General features: G+C 41.7%; 2 protein-coding genes across 5 annotated transcripts in view; one reads left to right on the top strand and one right to left on the bottom strand.

Annotated features, from left to right (window-relative positions):
* Positions 1–235: 235 nt before the first annotated feature.
* The window catches only part of LOC117590036, a 24,038-nt gene continuing 6,129 nt past the window's right edge, over positions 236–18,144 (bottom strand). Inside the window, exons 1-4 of one of the 4 annotated variants that reach the window (XM_034282340.1) lie at positions 4,044–4,160; positions 3,870–3,892; positions 3,702–3,793; positions 236–3,645 (exon numbers count right to left, since the gene is read on the bottom strand). In XM_034282340.1, coding sequence (XP_034138231.1) covers positions 615–3,356 — 2,742 coding nt within the window. In that variant the 5' untranslated portion in view covers positions 3,357–3,645; positions 3,702–3,793; positions 3,870–3,892; positions 4,044–4,160 and the 3' untranslated portion in view covers positions 236–614. Of the gene's footprint in view, positions 3,646–3,701; positions 3,794–3,869; positions 4,161–18,144 lie in introns of those variants that run through there. The other 3 variants (XM_034282343.1, XM_034282344.1, XM_034282342.1) reach the window with 3 other exon arrangements.
* Positions 16,562–18,144, top strand: part of LOC117590038 (elongation of very long chain fatty acids protein AAEL008004) — a 5,777-nt gene continuing 4,194 nt past the window's right edge. The window contains exon 1 of the mRNA XM_034282351.1: positions 16,562–16,818. The gene's annotated coding sequence lies outside the window, so the exon portion shown is untranslated. The remainder of the gene's footprint in view (positions 16,819–18,144) is intronic.

Raw genomic sequence — 18,144 nt, 5'->3', positions numbered from 1 at the left:
CCCCCCCCCCCCCCCCCCCTGAGATCCAGGCGCTCAAGAAGACGGACGGACAGAAAGACATGGCTGTCATGGCAGACGTGACAGACAGACATGGATCAAGAATATAAATAAATGTTAATGGGGTCGGAATCCTCTCCTTCTGTGCGTTACATACATCTACTTTCGCGCACAAATACAATATTTACTCTTCGAGTCGTTTTGAGGTCCAGTCCATTGACTTGACTTGCTCAACATAATTCAAATCTGAGGAAAGGACTAGCAGGTCTAGTAACTAGAAGTGAAAAATAAACTTTTTTTTTTGGTTTAACCTGCTTTTTTATTTATTCTTTTATTATTATTATTAACGGTCGATTTAAAACACAGGAAAATCAATTAAAAACGTGCTAAAATATGAAAATAAAAAACCCTTCGTGAATAGGTTATAGTAAATTTAAAGAAAACTTACGAAATCTTACTAATAATCTTACTGCCGTAATGTTTTTCGCTTATTTTCGGTTGGTTTTAAATTATTTAATAACTACCTCTGGTAGGTCATTTATAATTGTTCCCTATGAAATCCGTAGAAAGTCAGGGATAAGGAGATTTCAGGAGAACAAGGCATGGGGCTTAGTTTGTTATGGAACCTTTTTGCAGGAATGAGTGTCGCGTAAATCAGGAGAAAAACCTGATCCGAAACGCACAGCCCATCGATCTAAACAGCGTTCTGATGGCATATTTAAATGTAAAACATTTCGGAGATATTTATATGTACTTGACGAGTAAAACCTTATATTTTGCGCAATTACTTTCTGAGTGGGGGTAAATTTATTTGACCTTTTTAAAAGCATTGTACATATGGCTTTTGCCTCCGGAGACACATGAGACATATTTGCTATTAAGTGAAGAAAATTGGGTTTGCGTACGGGTTGACGTTTGGCGCGAGCTATAACCTTTCTTAAGTTATTATATCGTATCTTCCCTTTGTTATATTGTTCCTCTTTTTCTATGCAATTACTACATCGTTCTATGTCAATATATTCAGTATTTTCTAATGTATCTTTATCGGGCGTTACTGCAGGTTTTGTATTATTATCATTATTTTTATGATTATTTGATTTCAAACTGTTTTCTATTGATTTTTTATCTAACGAATGTCTTAAAAATGAATTCTCATCACAAGTTCTTGCATTCAATGGAGTCAATACGGAATGATCAGACAAGTTCAATGTTGGAATTGCTTCATTGTTCAATCCATGCTTCCCTAACCACTGGGCCTCAAAATGACGTTCGCAAATTAGTGAAGTTCTTTTCACAATCATTCTATCCAAATTACACGCCTCAACCCACTTATTGAAGAATAATAGATACGATGGAAAAGAGAATAACCTGACAGGAAAATCGGTCGAGCTCTCTATATTTCCAAAACGGCAGGAGGCTATAATGCATTTTCCATTGGATTTTTGCTTGTGTTCATGATTAGCAGACGACTCGTTTTTGTCTTCAGCTTCGCAAATTTCAATATCATTCGATTCACTACATTCAAATGGATCTACATCAGAGGTATCTGTGTCGGAATCTTTCTCTAATTCGTTCGATATTTCCTTATTATTATCCACATGGGCTTGTTTTACTCTTTTTGCGTTCAAACTATTTTCTGTTTGTTTATTGGTAGCTGAATTTCCTGAAAATAAATTCTCATCACAAGTGCCAGAGTTCGATGGGTTAATGTTTAATGTTGGTATTGCATTAGCTTTTAATTTACGCTTTCCAAAAAACTTGGCCTCAAAATGCCGCTCGCAAACCCGTGCTTTAGGTTTATATACATTTTTGTCAATATTACAAACCTCAGCCCATTTATCGAAGAAGAATTTATTCTTTGGAAAACTGAATAATCGAATAGAGGATTCTTTCGAAGTATTTCTATATCCACAACCACAAGAAGATATAAGGCACTTGAGACCGGATCTCCGCATGTCTTTTCGGCTGGCATGCGCATCTATATTTTTTCCATCTTCGCTGATTTCTTTATCATTCGATTCATTATTATTATTATTCAATCCATTTCCTTCAGACGTGTCTGTTTCGGACTCTTTCTCTAGATCGTTTGATTTTTTATACTGTAAATCGGCAAGTTTGACTAAAGTTATTTTCATTCGGTTTTCTGTTCCATTTTTGTCTACATTATTCCCTGACAACACATTGTCATCACATTTATTAATTTGTAATGGATCATCATCAGCTGTTTCTGTTTGGGCCTCTTGCTCAAAATCGATCGATATTATTCGTTCATTATTATTGTCCTCATCGGCCACTTTGATTCCCTTTGATGTCATCCGATTTTCTATTGGTTTGTTTTCTACATTATTTTCTGAGAATGGGTTTGTCGATGTCACCGATGATCTAGGACTGTCTGTAACTAAGCAGCTTGGGTTCATGTTCAAGGTGGACCTTAATGGCGATGTTTTCCATAGTAAGGGCGGTAGGTCATCATCATTGTTGTTTTTACCAGAAATACAAGCATCCAATGGTTTCAGAATGGAATGGATTAATGTTGGAACCGTTCCGGGCTTTAATCGAAGATTTCCAATACATCTGGGCTCAAAATGCCGTGCGCAAACTCGTGAAGTTTTTCTGATCATGTTTCTATCCAATTGACAAGACTCAATCCATTTGTCAAATAACACTGGATCCGTCGGAAATCTGAATAATGTAACAGGGGATTCTTTCGAACTATTTCTATATCCACGTCCGCAGGACCCAATAATGCATTTGGCTCCGGCAATTCGGTGGTCTTTTTTTGTAGCAGACAACTTTTTCATTGTTTCCGTTTCGGTCAGTAGCTTACAAAAAACGAAATCAATAGATCTACCACTTTCTGTTTCGGACTCTTGCACTAATTCTTTCGATATTTTATGATTATTGTCCACACCGGCTATTTCATTTTCTATTGGTCTCTTGTCAACTGGATGGTCTGAGAATGTTCTCGATGTTGATGTTGGACTGTCTGTAGCTAAGCAGCTTTGGTTCATGTTCACGGTTGACATTGATGAAGACGTTTGCCATGTTAAGGAGGGTAGGTGATCATTGGTGTTTTTTACAAAAATATCTGCATTCAATGGTGTCAGCAGGGAAAGGTTTAATGTTGGAACTGATCCGGGCTTTAATCCAACCTTTCCGAAACAATCGGCATCAAAATGTCGTTCGCAAACTCTTGCAGTACTTTTGACCATGTTTCTTTCCAAATCACAAGACTCAATCCATTGGTCATACGTAAATTGATCCGAAGGAAATTGAAATAATCTAATAGGGGAATCATTTGGACTATTGCAGGACGCAATAATGCATTTGATAATGCTCTTTTGGAAGTTTGTTTCCATAGTAGGCAATAATAATATAGTGCATGAAGTAAACAGCAGCAAGTCGCACCGCCCGTACTTACAGAGCAACTTGCTGAAAAGCCGCAAAAGCTTTAAGTACGTAAAAAAAGTTTGCTCAACGATACTAAGGGTCCTAGGATTTTCACTGGTGGATCGGAAAAGAGTGGTTGGAGATAGTTGTGCGGTTAGGAAAGTGCCTGCTAAGTCAATGGATCCAGCGCAGAATCTTCAGTACAGCGCGCAATACGGTGTTTGTGGCGATAGCCCGGCAGAGGCATCAAGAGAATGCCTGAATAAATGTAAGAAAATAAACCAACGTTTTAATCGGGTAAATAAATCTCTTACAAAGCGATGTGTGTGCGTGTGTGGATGGGTGGTTTGCAGCGGCATCGCAATTACGTTGCAAGCGAGATGGCGGCAATAGTTTCGGTAAGTCGCTGCAGGAGAGGTAGAAATGAAACGAATGATAAATGCAAAGTTCAATGAGTTAAAACTTATCAGCGTAAAACTTACCCGCACCTGTGCGCCTATACGTTCTGTTGATATAATGGAATCAGCGACGATGGCAGAATCCAAAGAAAGAGAGTGGAAAGTAGGTAGAATATGACAAAATATGGCGTTTTCACACGAACTCAGCAGCAATTATAGCGATTTGGGAGGCAGAAACACTTTTGTGTTTAAACTTACACTGTGTTTCCCGTATGTTGGTTCAGAGTTCGAGTTGCACTTCCTTGTATGTGGTTTTTATAACAAAATATTATCAAGACAGCAGTGGTAAAGATACTTCCATCCGACGCTGGAGATCTATCGATAAAATATACCGACAGGGCCTCGTAAATATACCAAAATATACCATTGCATCTTCAAAATATTTCGTAAATATACCGTAGTCTCAAATCATTTTCATCGATTTTGATGTTATATTTGTTATTACTAGCTAGTTAGGAGTCTCCGCGCTGAAACTATAATTTGATCTGATTTAGCAATCAATTCTCCACAAGATTGTCTGGATTTCACGACTTCCTTTTCTTGGAAAAGCCTAGTACTCAGATCAAAAATATAACTTGCTAGCAAAATGTGCAATATATTTTGCTAGCAGCAGAGTGTGACCAGAGGTGAAAACCGCATTCCGTACGGTTACACTTCTCAGGCAACTGTGTTGTTTTGTTTACCTTTTTGAAAATGTGTGAAGATTGAATAAAAAGTTAATAAAACAATGAATGCAAAGTGATCCATTCAGTGATCCATAAGCGACGACAACTTTGATTAAACCCATATCTGCAGGAAAGAAACCAGGACGGTCGTTGTCTATACATTTGAGTATTATAAATCATATTAATATGTGTTCATTTATTGAAACCGATGAAACGATACCCTTGCATATTCCGCAGTTTGAAATATGACAGAGTAGCACCCTTCCAATTCCTTCTAGCCCAGATTGTCGACATCGCCCCTTGGCACGACTACTAACCAAATAGTATAGTAGACTCTCAGCTTCATAGAAGCGAAACGTCACCGCTCAATGTACGTCTCGAAGTCCCAGGCCTCTGCCAAAGTCCCAGCTAAAAGTATTAGTGCGTGTAAAACACGCAGCTAGAAGTCCCAGCTACATGTGTATTAATGCGTGTAGAGCACGCAGCTAGAAGTCCCAGCTACATTTGTATAAGTGCGTGTAGCCAATGATTTTTTAGCGCTCCTAACCGGTTTTGTCTTGATTCACAAGGACACTGCAAGTAATGTATGTGTTGGTGCGATGATTTTTTGAACTGCGATGGAACGAAAATTCGTTTTGATGATTTGATTTTGTTTTCGGGGCTTGGCGTATGAAAGTGACCTACCGCAACATGTGCAGAATGAGGGGTGGGGATTGGTGGCCGGACCTTTGGGGGTTGGAAAACATAAAGATACCAATAAAAGTTGTTTTTGTATTTGAAAGTTTTAAGTTTTAAATGCAGATTTTAGACTGCTTTATTCAAAATTGTATGCATATTGTGGAAACGCCGTCGCTTCTCGACTTCGTTGCTGCCGTCTTATCAACATTGTTACCGAATCCATCTTTTACAGACAAATCTTTTCAGATAAATATAAAATCATATATATGTACATAAGCATATGTAAACACATATGTATATATATGTACATACATCTTTCCAATTTCTGTTCTCGTCGTCGGTTATGTTCTCGACTTCATGTGCGCTTTAATTGTTAGCGCTTGAAACCTTTTGCATTTATTTTTTGTTCTGAGCTCACATACCCTTCAAAATGAAAACCCTCAAGTTTTTATGAAGAAGCTTGCCCCTCAATATCAAAATAATTTATTTTGTGTGACCTTTATATGCTTTATATAATTTAGGATGAAAGGGGTAACGGATATAAACATCTAAATATGTATACAAATAATGAATTACGGCAATTGACCGTGCGTTGCAAATATTTTCCATTAGAGTATTCAGGGTCACGGTGTAAAACAGGCATGGAGTTATGACGGAACGGGACATGGAAACATTATTGCTGGCAAGGCGGCTGCCTTGCACATGTACACACACACACATTAACACTTGCACATTTTCCTCCGACTCCCATCGGCAAATCGAGATTTGGACAACTGACTTCAAATTTGAAGCCCAAGCATGGCACTAAAATCTGCATAGACTCACCGCGTACCTATTTTGATACCCGGTACTCGGAGTAAAGGGTATATTGTATTTGTGCACAAATGGGTGGTGGGTATAGCCACTGCGAATTAATTTCTTCATTGTGGCCATAATAATGATCCATTCGGATCCCAATTTGGTGTCCTGATAGATCTTTTATCTTCAAAATTATAGATTTGGGAGCTTTTCGCCTTTTTGCGGGGGCGGGGCTCATGTTTGAAATACACTTGTAACAGTGTGAGTATACAGAAGTCTGGATGCAAAATTTGGTGGCTCTAGCTTTTATGGTCTCTGAGATCCAGGCGCTCAACAAGACGGACGGACGGACAGACGGACGGACAGACAGACATGTCTCTATCGACTCTGCTATTGATCGGAAACGTTTCCTTCTGTGCGTTACATACAACAGTTATTACCCTATTTTCTCTGCGAGTACCGGGTATAAAAAGCCATGCCAGGATATTAACAAATTCAAAATAAACGGGCTTTTACATTGACTTCCTTGTACATATACTGCAATCAGCTTCTTTTCTTTGAGTTGTAGAAATGCTGAGCACAAAAAAATTGCACGTCATTGCAGATTAAGTGCAAATGTCTCAAGTTTATTATATTTTTATGAGTGTACACGAATTGAGCCAATGCAAATCATTCGATTTGTTTCAAGTTTTCCGTGATAAATTTCACAAAACTGTGAAAAAATGTCTTCAAAGGGTCTTCAAATCGTTCCGTTTAAAAGCTAATCAAATTGGCATCCTCTTTTGCTAATTATTTGGTCACTACGTTCCATCTTGCAAACGACCCAGAATTTAAACCCGTAAAAAATGTAAATATCTGTGAAGACGCACAGAAGCGCTGGAAAATGTGATATATGTATGTATGTACATGTGTACATACGATCAAAAATGAATGCCCTATATCCATTTCATTTTAATACCTCCGGGAGCTGTCAGACATTTTGTAAGCCTCTTCAAAGACAAATTTTTGTCACAAATATAGACTTGTTAAAAAACGAACCATTAAACATATTTTTTTTTGTTTCTCTCTCTCTCTTTATATTTACAATCTGTTTGTTTAAACAATAAGTAAATTGTATAATTAATATTAAATTAACAGAAATATCAGTTTTCCAATGAGCCCTGATATTATATATAACATATTTTCAGTTTGTTGGATTTATCTATCGGGGAGATCGAGAATGTGGTATCTTTTCGGTCTTCTTACTGTTAAGCTATTGTCTAATAGACTTACGGCTAAATTATGTTCATGGTTGTGGAATCTGTCGATGTATTTCTTACTAGTTTTCTTTATTTCTTCTTTAATGGTTGGAATATTAAGATCTTTGTGGAAAACATATTATGAGGTCAACTTTTTCATTTGAAACTCACAAACACACTTTAAATACCTGTCTGAATCGAGCCTAGTGTAAAATTGTTGTCTCTGACAGACATGGATAAATCGACTCGGCTATTGATGCTGATCAAAAATATATAAACTTTGTGGGGTCGGAAACGTTTCCTTCTGTATGTTACACTTTTTCCGCACAAATACAATATACCCTATTTATTCCTCGAGTACCGGGTATAAAAATTGACCACAATTCACAATGACAGCCCCGCCATATTTTGAATTGTTTGACCATTTTTTCTGTCTGGCTTTTTTCAAAGTGCTAGTTTCTTTTATAGCCCGAAGAGTTGGCAGCACTGGTCTGGCAGGTGAGATTTCCCTGACAGGGTGGAATTTCCCCTTCCCCACAGCTGATGTCATTCACCAATCTGGCAGCGCTGTAATATTTAAATGTATCAGCCAGAGCTGCATATAGCTGTTAATTATAACACAAACATATGTGAGTAGGAGCACAGACAAACAGAGATGTGAATATAAAGCACTCATCCGATTAACTCGATTTTGCATTCAACGCATGCAATTAAAATGAAAATACATGGCCTAGTTATTGCCACTGCTGTGCATAGTTTGCGCAATACAAAATACCACTGCTGCCAGCTGCTCAAAAGAAAAATAGCTCTTATCAAAACATGTAGAGCTTTTTTTTTTGCATGTTTTGCACCCAGTTTGAAAAATATAGAGCACCAGGGGCACTAACCAAATAGTATAATATATAATATAATATATATAATATAAAATATAATATATAATAATATAATAAACTATACTATTTGGTTAGTGCTAGGGGCCAGATATTTTCATCAAAAATAGCCAGAACTAGCTTGGAAATTGCTAAAGCCTGAAAAATACTGATATATGGATCTGGCAACTCTCAGTTGTTTGACAGGATGACCGTTTAAGGTATATTATATGCTTTTCAGGTATATAGTGGTATATTTCATTTAATCGGCCGAGTATAGTACATTTTTAGAGTATATTAAATAATATAGGGCAGGGCTCGGCAGCCATACAATTAACGATCCGTTTTTGCGTTTGTGTGCAGACGCAAGCAAAACGGAACATATCACTATTTTGGTGTTGGAATCACTGTAATACGCGTGTACGTCAGCGGCAGCGCTTTGTCCTATACCCTTTGGATAGGGCCGAGCCGAGACCTGATATAGGGTATCCAAATTCAAATATGAATGTTTTCAAATGTCCCTCGAGGATTTTCTCTCTTTTCCGTAGGGAATTTCTCTCAATTTGAAGGGATATTGCTCTCTCGCAATATGGGAATTTTCACTAGCATCAATAAGTCTTTATTCCATCCATACGTATTTTACCGTTTGCAACATAATTTGTATGGACCAGCAATACTAAGCAGCATTGTTCCCCATAATTTTTCATGGAATAAGCAACACTTAGTACCCTTGGAGGGAAGGATGTCCTCGAATTGAACAAATGCTGGAAATCTTTGCCTCTAATAAATGAAAAAACAAGTAAAGTTGGAGAGATATCTTAACAAATTTTGCATAATATAGAAACATTCAGTATGTTTAAGAGCTGCTTTGAAAACGATATGTTAAAATTAAATAATGGAAATAGGGTACACAAAGGAGCATACTACTGGACGGCCAGCAGCTAATTCTCAAATAACGTAAGAAAACATTCTAAAAACGTATCGTTTATTTAGCTCATTTTTTCTAACCCTTTCAGCTAAATCGTTATTTTTGTAAACAGTCCAATAAAAGAAGTAATGAAGAGTAGGCCGATCTTGTGTCCAATGTATTGTACAATCGTAGAAAATTTTAGTTTCACGGCTGCGAGTCTTACTTTGATGGCAATATTTAGCAGAATATTAAAATTGAGTAAATGTCATTGAACGAGACCGATTAACCTTCTGTTGACCAATGGGTGTTTAAGTGCAAACTAATAGATTAATGAAATTTAAAGATTATTAACGCAGTTTAGTTGAATGAAACGGTGCCCATTCTAATTTATTCGTGAACAGGGGCATGGGTGGCTACAACAAACATTTACAAGCAGTGTTATTTTCCCAATTTGGACAAAGTGTTTACCTATCTAAAAGGCTGGCGTTCAGTGTGTTAAGTTTGAACAGTCACTGGGAAACGCGGTTGTGTTGTTTTTGTTCGATTATTGGGCTCGTGTGAGTGCTAACTTAGAGTGAAAATACTGCCTTTTGTTGTTTGTTGTTTGTTGTGTTTCGTTCTCGTCGTCATCGTCAAGATCGGCGTAGCCGATCGTCGCTTTTTCAATTTCCAAAAATTGTCCAAAAGCGTCTATCCGTATATCTGTGTACTCTTGTCGTGCGTGTGTGTGTGCTTAAAATTCGTTCGTTTTAAGCAAAATTCCCCGCCGAAACATTACATTTTTCGACTCTACTGCCGGTTTCCTTGCAAAACTGTGACGGTAAGAATTGTATGCCAGTGCCCCTCCATCAACACCGGAAAATTAGTCATCGAGGTGTTTTTATGCCGCAATGGTTTAATTAAAAAAGTGGCGCTGGCGCTGGCTCCTGGTTCCCACCGCACCCAGTCCAGACGCTGCCAAAGAGAGCCATGCCGCGAAAGCAACAGCCAGCCTAAGAGAGCAACCTTAAGTGGAAGAGCGCACACGTGCTATGTAATTAAGGGAAGGGGGCCATGGCCAATAGTGTCGCTTTGCTGAAGATAAGCAACGGTAAATTTGGAATGCAGGCGGCACACATATGTATGTATTTATGTACATATTCCTTCTTCACCGTTACATCAACTTCAGTTGTCCAACGCGTCGTCCAGCCCTAAGCGGCATCTGTCCGTCAATCGAAACAGTTTCACCAGTCCACTGTCCGGCAATGCGGAAGCGTCTGCAGTCGAAGTCGCATTTCTGCAGGTTTCTGCGCGTTCAGCACGCTGATGCGCCAAATACTTGGATCGCATTGCTGGTCGTTACGATCTTCGCATTGTGCCCTGACATCAATTAGCGCTGTCGGGGTCCGACGCTGCCCAGAGTCCGGAATCTAGGCAAACTGAAAGTGCTAACAGAACACTTTGCACCTTGCCCCCAGTACGTGCCGCACTACGGATAATTGCCGTTGGAGGATGGCGAGATGTGAGAAGTACAAGCCGAGTCGGCAGTAATGGGGGTAGTGGGTGGGCGGATCCAAAATGGAATGCAACTTAAATGAGTGACGATGATTACAGACCAGACTAAAAGGCGCAGTGTTTACGTTAATTCCTTGTGGTGCATTATAGATCATGCAGCTATGACTTAATGGCTGGTTGTTTGGGTGGATCCTCGCCCGACCAGCCAATGCGTTTACTGTAAGTGCTTACAGGTCGCTGAAGTTCTCCTCGGGAGCAGAACGTAGTGAGCGAGAGAGATCTGCTCACTGCACGCTCACACACAGACGCACAATTATCGTGGCGAATAGAAATTTCATTACGAAAGCGAGTCCAAAGTCCAACCGTTTTTTGGCTCTTCGGATCTGATCTAGTACACATACACACACACGCATGCATCTATACAAATATTTCATTCTGTTTGCGTGTGTGCTAATATATGTTTTAGCAGCGCACGCTTATTAAGCACTTTTCGGCCCCACTGTCATTATGCTCAAAGTTCTTTCTTTCAACCAGTTTCTGCCAACAGCGAAAGAGCCTAAAAAATGATTCCTAGTGCTCTCCATGCCCGGTCATTGTACCATATCTGATTTTGTTCCCAGACAAGTCAGAACCATGCGAAGAGCTGCCAGTCAATTGTTTGACCACAAACATTTGAATGGCACAGCAGCAGCATCAGAACCTAGCATCCAAACTGCTGACAGTCTTGGCCACCTGTTGCCGTGCTGTTCTGTTATGTTCTGTTCTGTGGTGTGCTGTGCTGTGAAGCCAAGAGATGCTATTAGGCGTGTCGTGGCAGAGCTGGCAGCGGTTGAAAGTCTTCTTTTATCGGGTTTCCATATTAAAAGACGAGCGACGGACGGCTCAACAAATATCTACACCCTAGCTCTGACTCTGTATCAGAATCAACCTTTACTTTTATGGCCATGGTTTGAGAATCTCGCTGTGTTCAAAAGGGCCAACTTGTTGCTGATTTGCATAAGTAACCAGCGTAGTGAAAAACACGAGCATAGAAAGGGTTATTTCTGAAACCAAATGCCAGATAATGGGAGGCGAGCTCCAGCTCGCTTCCTTTGGCATCAATTGGGGATATTTGCATAAACGCCTGGAACTTTAGCGCACAGGATTTAATTTGAATATTGTATCCCTCCATATGGATCGCCCTAGTCGGGGTCTGTGGAATTGCGGTGTGCATCTTATAATTAATGAGATTTTCAATTCAAACTGATAACATACACATATACATATGTATGTACATACGTAAATGTAATTTAGCATTTCTACTGACTTGTGACACCCAAGATTGTACCTTAAATTAGTCATCGTAAACACGTCTAAGTATAAGTACCCGAAGGGCTTCGAATTGGATGCTCCATTTATAGTGTGCATCCACCATACCTCCTACGAACTATCTCGAAGCTCTCGCACAGTGTCGGCAGCCCTTTCCACTTTGACTTTGGTTACTACAAATTTCGCACATTATGCTCGTTCCGTCTTTGTCTTTTAGTTTTGTTTTCTTCAGCCGCTTATCTAGCTGTTGTGTGCTGCTCTTTCGTTTTCCTTTGCCCTTACCATGCCGCCATACATATATTGTTAGTATGTGTATGCGTGTTTTACTTTCTTGGCCCAGTATTGCCATAATCCAGGCGGGTTTTATTCATTTTTGGTAACCAACCTGGTCGGACGTTATATAACTGTCAATGGTCAATGGTTTAACATGACTTAGAATGCCGAAACTCCGTCCAGAATTATGAATCTCAATACATACCGTGCATATTTGACTTATTGTCAACAAGTTTTAGGAGGAAGTGCGTGTGCGAGAGTTAAGTTTCCGTCAAAGATCGCATTTAAATGGTCAAATGGTGGTCAGTGGCGGTTGTTGCTTCTGCTTTTGGCGTCTCAGTCAAGCCACTAAATAAATACCAGGGGCTGCTTTGGGCTTTAACTCGGGATGGGGCTGGGCGTGACGTGACCGGCAGAGGGCCACATACTTGCGCTTTCATTTCAACATTACCATCAGTGATTTGGGCATAGATTCGAGCAGTTTAACCAACTGATCGGGGCCGCCTTTATTTGACTTTTGAGACGAGTGGAATGCCAAGTATTTTACTGCAGAATACCGCCAGGTAGAGATGGGTATGGCTCTGTATTTTGAGCCCCCAGGCTCTTGCCGAATTCGTGCTTAGTTTCGTAAGTCCAAGAAGTTCAAGCAAAAAAAAAAACAGTGTCACCAAAAAGTTAATACTAAAATGTTGTTCGTGGGCGTAACATTTCAAATCATTTGTAATGCATCTGCGCTCATTTCTACATGGTCACTGCAAGGTCTTCCATTATCTGGTCTATGAAACAGGAAGCTCTCGAACTTGAAACTATCTAGACATGTACATATACAGATATATATTTTGTATCCTTCCACTATGTATATATATTTGTCTTATTTCCTTCTGTTCTGGAATACATTAGAGACACTATTGTTGATTTGATCCTTGCTTTAACTGCGTGAAATTTGTACCCCCAAATCACAGCGAAGTCCGACCTGTTCCACCTGAAAGTGCATCTAATGCTCGAGGAGCCGGCAACTAGAGATTTATTTTGGCTGTTTTATTTCTGGACGATTTCAAAAACTCTGTTACTCTGGTACTCTGTTAGTCTCTGGCTACTCTCTCTCTCACTTTCAGGAGTCTTTTGAGAATGGGGATTCGTATTTTGAAAAAAACGAATGAGTTCCGCTTCCACACTTAAATAGCTGATCAGGGTAGGGTGCAGTGACACTTGACAGCAAACATTTTACACTTATCCGAACATACATACAACCATATGTCAGTGATCTCGAAAGCCCTTCCCCCACACCCATCCCCACTCGTAGTTCCACTTCCCATGTGCCCATCTCTAGCGAAAACGACGCTTGCGCCAATTCCGCGCGCATCCAAAAATTTATTGGCTGTTGTGTTGCTGCTCGTATTTTGGCCGGGCTTGTACGTGCTGCTTACGCTGCTTGGGCAGTTGGACAGGTGTTTTCATCGACCTCCATTGGGAATATGTATGTACATACATACGTATGTATTTATGTACATGTATACCTGGACAAACACATATATGTAAATACATATACACGACTTGTGTGCGTCTGAACATAGTTGTGGATGAGGTCGACTCATTCATAAATGAAATAACAAAAATGCCGAACAAATTTTCTCGATCCATGTTCCATATTCACGGGTCATGTGCGGCTAAACATGGTTGGTAAGAAAGGGGTAAGAAGGGAATCATCGTTTGCCTATGCAATCAGCGCCATCTAGCGTTAATGAGATGAGCCCACTCACTCACGTATACATACATATGTTTGTATGTTTGTACCTACATATGTATGTACAGTATAAGCTCGATAAAATGAAAAGCACAAAACGGTTCCATAGCCAAACATCTCCTATTTGGCGGAGAACTGAATTTTGTAATGAACTTCGCCTAAATTCATATTTTCACATATGTACGATTCTCACATAAATAACCAACAGCAAGAGTACGACAAAATGTAAATATTTTGCATATACATTAATGTGATTAAATGTATTTATTAGCTAAGAGAGATACATATACTCCTTCGTGATCTGTGTCAACGTTGATTTGCATAAATGTTTTTGTGCTTCTTTTTACCCATCTATACGACATTGACCAGGACTATACCTCCAGGGGGATTTTACTGTGGACATTTATACATTTACATCCATGTACATATGTATGTACGAAAGATGTCTCTAGCTGCTGCGCAACTTGACCATGAAATTCATTTGGTTTGTGGGTGGAGGGAGGGGGGAGGGGGGGGGGGGTGGGGGGGGGGGGGGGGGGGGGGGGGGGGGGGTTGGTTGTATGGTCTACGACTACGACTACGTGCTACTATTTCCGTTTTGTAAGAAAGGTAATTTACGTTGAGTCTCGAGTATTGAGCGTTGGAGTGTTGATTTGTGCAATTTCCCCCGCACTTCTCTGACTTTGACCCGTTTCGCGTATTATTTTCAAATTTCGAGCAATTTTGCATTCATATTCACACATATGTACATTGTACATATGTACCCATTCATACATACATAAAACCTGCACACCCACAGTAGTTGTTCGTTCGGTGGCAGCCTAGACGGAATGACTTTTGGACATATACTCGAACGCTGATGGCTGGGGTCAAGGTAAACCTAACGACTCTGAACCCCAATATGCAGGGGAATTTTAAGGTGTTATTTGTTCGACTTAATGATTTGATTGCTTCCCAGCGCTTCTTCCTTCCCGCTTCTCGGTTCTCGGTTCTCGCTTCTCGGTTCTCGCTTCTCGGTTCTGTTTACTTTGAAAATGGAACCGACGGACTCTGCCTGTGCTGCCCGCGTCCGAAGGTGCGATGAGTAGACATACATATTTATATTTGTCCCCGAATGGAGTTAATTGATGGATTGTTGGCATAAGTTATTGCACGACTCTAAGATTTCCTCCCCACGTTTGGAGGAGCGTATCCATATCATTGGAGTACATCTCGGGAGCCGTCCCTTTCGTTGGGGCTGCTCCTTTGGGTCTCAGTTGTTGCGTGTGGGGTTGGTTGCATATCCGATCCAAAGGTTCCTCGTGCAGTCGACTTTAGTTTGTTTATCAATTTGTCCATAGACATTGTCTCAGCGACACATGTCGAAAAGATGATGCTAACAGGCGGAAAACGGTCATTTCCAGCAAATACTCGTGGAGATAGTCTATCTCAAACGGGCAAAAGTCAGTTAGCGGTACAGTCACGAACCATAAGGGCCTACAACTACAGCCCAGTTGGGGACGACGCAGTTGGGTTCGTGCCACCAAGGGTCACATTTGCATTTCATTATGAGAGAACAGAAACGAATCATTCTGATCGAACGAAAAGAAAGTGGAGGCAGAGACAGAGACAGAGGGGCGGATAGGCATACTAAAAGAGTAATTCCAGTTGGCCAAGTTTTGTCGTTGGCCAGCCAGACCCATACCGGCGGGCCGGTTGATTGACCAGTCAAGTTAACAAATTAGGTCTCAAGTATGGAAGTATGCAGCAGGTAACGGTTCCTCGACTTTGAGCTGCAACCAAAAACATCAGCTGTCTCTCTCTCTCTCTCTCTCTCTTTCTCTGTCTGTTCAGTTCTTTTCTGTTCACGAGTATGAGCGCACGCGGCGCAGACTGGTCTCGGGTCTCGTAGGGGTGGGGAAGGGAGGGTATTCCGCACACTTGTTGCATGTGGCACAGTTTTGCAAGCAGCGCTGCTGCTTCCGAGTGGCGTCTACCACCCCACTACCCCACCACTCTACTACCCCACTCTCTGAACAGTGGGCAGCGCTCCGCTTCGCTTACATACACACAGACACACACACACAGCCAAGCCCAAAGACACAGAAATGGCCCGGAAAGCGAAAGTGGTTTTGGCAGCAGCTCTAATAGCCCACAGAGCCAGAGCCAGCGGTTGGCCGACGAATGGCCAAACGAATGCATAGAAATGGCCAGCCAGCGAGCTCTGTTACATCAGCCAACTGTTGCCGCCACAGAAGATGGCGACGTGCAGCACCTCGACAACAACAACAAAATCTCTCTCCATGCTTTCCTCTGTGTGTCTTGGTATCTCTGTACACTATTTGGATGCAAGCTCAAGTTTGACGCGGGGCACAACACGGGTCCACCAGCAGCAGGCCGGGCCTTCAGTTGGATTTCTGGCACGCTGGCCAACGGTTCAAGTAGCGGGTTGACGTTGACGTGCCGCTGACTCTCGTCCACTCACGCGACTCACGCCGCTCGATGCACGGCGCACGACCGGACGAAGTTTTTGATAAGCCTCGAGCAGAACGAAGTGCAAATTATTAAACGATATTCGGACTCACTTCTCTCCCGATACTCCTCTCTCTCTCTCTCTCTCTCTCTCTCTATCTCTCTCTCTATCTCTCTCTGTGGGTCTCCCTTCAGGGCGTGCTCTCCCAGTTGGTACTTGGTATGATTCATCGTTTAGCCGTATAATCGCTTTACTCGTGCGCTCACTGATCGATTCAGCTTCGTCGTATCGTTGACGTTGTCGTTTTCGTTTCCCGTTGCCGTTGCTATTGTCGTTTGTCGCCATTGCCCGCCCGCCCTGATAAGGTTCAGACGCACATCCAACCAGCCGTCAGTTGGCTTAAAAGCGTCCAAGGCAGAGCATCGGGCTACAACCGGAACAACCGATCAGCAACAAACTGTTGCCAAATAATACCCAAATAACGATCCAAACAATACCGGCCAAGAAGACCCGCGACTACTTCATCGTGCTGATTGCTGTGAGTGTGAGTGTCGAGTGCTTATGATTAGATAATCGGGGTAGGCCACACATACTCGTACATCCATACACATTTATGTACATATGTATGGGATGTTAGTAATTGAAGGGCCAAAAACATAAACTATAACCAAAACCATAGCAGCCCGTGCTTCGGTCTTGCAATCCATCCATTGTATAATCGCCCCAAGTGCGCCCCAAACGTGACGCGAATTTCGAGTGCAAACACACACACACACCCTCCCAGCCATATCCAGTGGTACGTGTAGATAACAGAGGCACGGCCAGAAGCCAATTTGTATGATCTGCATGAGGCGATCGATGCTCGGTGCTCGGATATGGACTGAACTAAAGAGTGGTCGAGTGGTCAGGTCTAGTGTGGCTTAGCCTACGGCTTATAGCTTATGGTCGGCTTATCGCCCAAATCCAATTAGCCCGATCAGCCATCCGACCGCGGAGCGGACACCGCATTGTTCTTCAGATTGATAAGAACAGGTGTGGAATGAGTCGATTGAGCCGATTGAGGCCAGTGCCGGGTGTACTTGCAGGAAATTGCTTCCCTATCTCTGGAGATTAAAAGTCCGCCATGTGACTCACTTATTGATACGCGTGTGAGGTGGCATAGTGTGCTTGCAAAAGTGTACAAGAAGTCCCTGGCTTATCGCCCAGGAATGTGTCATATGTATGTATGTACGTATTAACATATGTTCATGCATACATACATACATAGTATGTAAATATGTACATGACCTGTATTGGCGCTTTTCTGCATCGATTTTCCACTTAATTGGGTTTTCTAAACGAACGATTACAATGGAAAAACATGAACAAGAGCCATATAATCTCCATACCCCATAAGCCCCAAGGGTGAATGGCGATAAAATCAACAAACTCATCCAACTATTTGCGCTGCCTTTGTTGTTGCTGTCTGTTGCTTCTGCCCAGTCCTCCCTCCGCTGCTTCTGCTGCTGCTGCTGCTGCTTCTGGTGGGGCGGAGCTGCTCTAATTGATTTCTAAAATGCAACCACTCCACCACGGTTACTGCAACATCGTGTAAACACCACAAACAGTGGCGTGCAGGCGTTTGCCCATCCCCCATCCAAAATCCAGCCACGGCCACTCTGCCAATCTCTGTACGATTACGTAGCCCATCTCTAGGTTGCGATGAGGATGCGGAGGTTGGATTGTATAGCTGCCACAGTCGGAAGAGCAACAGGCGGCTCTTGATGGCTTATTGACTGTTTACCTGGTCCCAAGACAGTGACGACGCCAGAGCACATGTTGTACCTGTACGCACGCCCCCCCCCCCCCCCCCCCCCCCCCCCCCCCCCCC

This window comes from Drosophila guanche, unplaced genomic scaffold (assembly GCF_900245975.1).
Source record: "Drosophila guanche unplaced genomic scaffold, DGUA_6, whole genome shotgun sequence".
Classification (NCBI taxonomy): domain Eukaryota; kingdom Metazoa; phylum Arthropoda; class Insecta; order Diptera; family Drosophilidae; genus Drosophila; species Drosophila guanche.
Note: the sequence above shows the minus strand (reverse complement) of the source record. Positions and strands in the feature narration are given on the sequence as shown.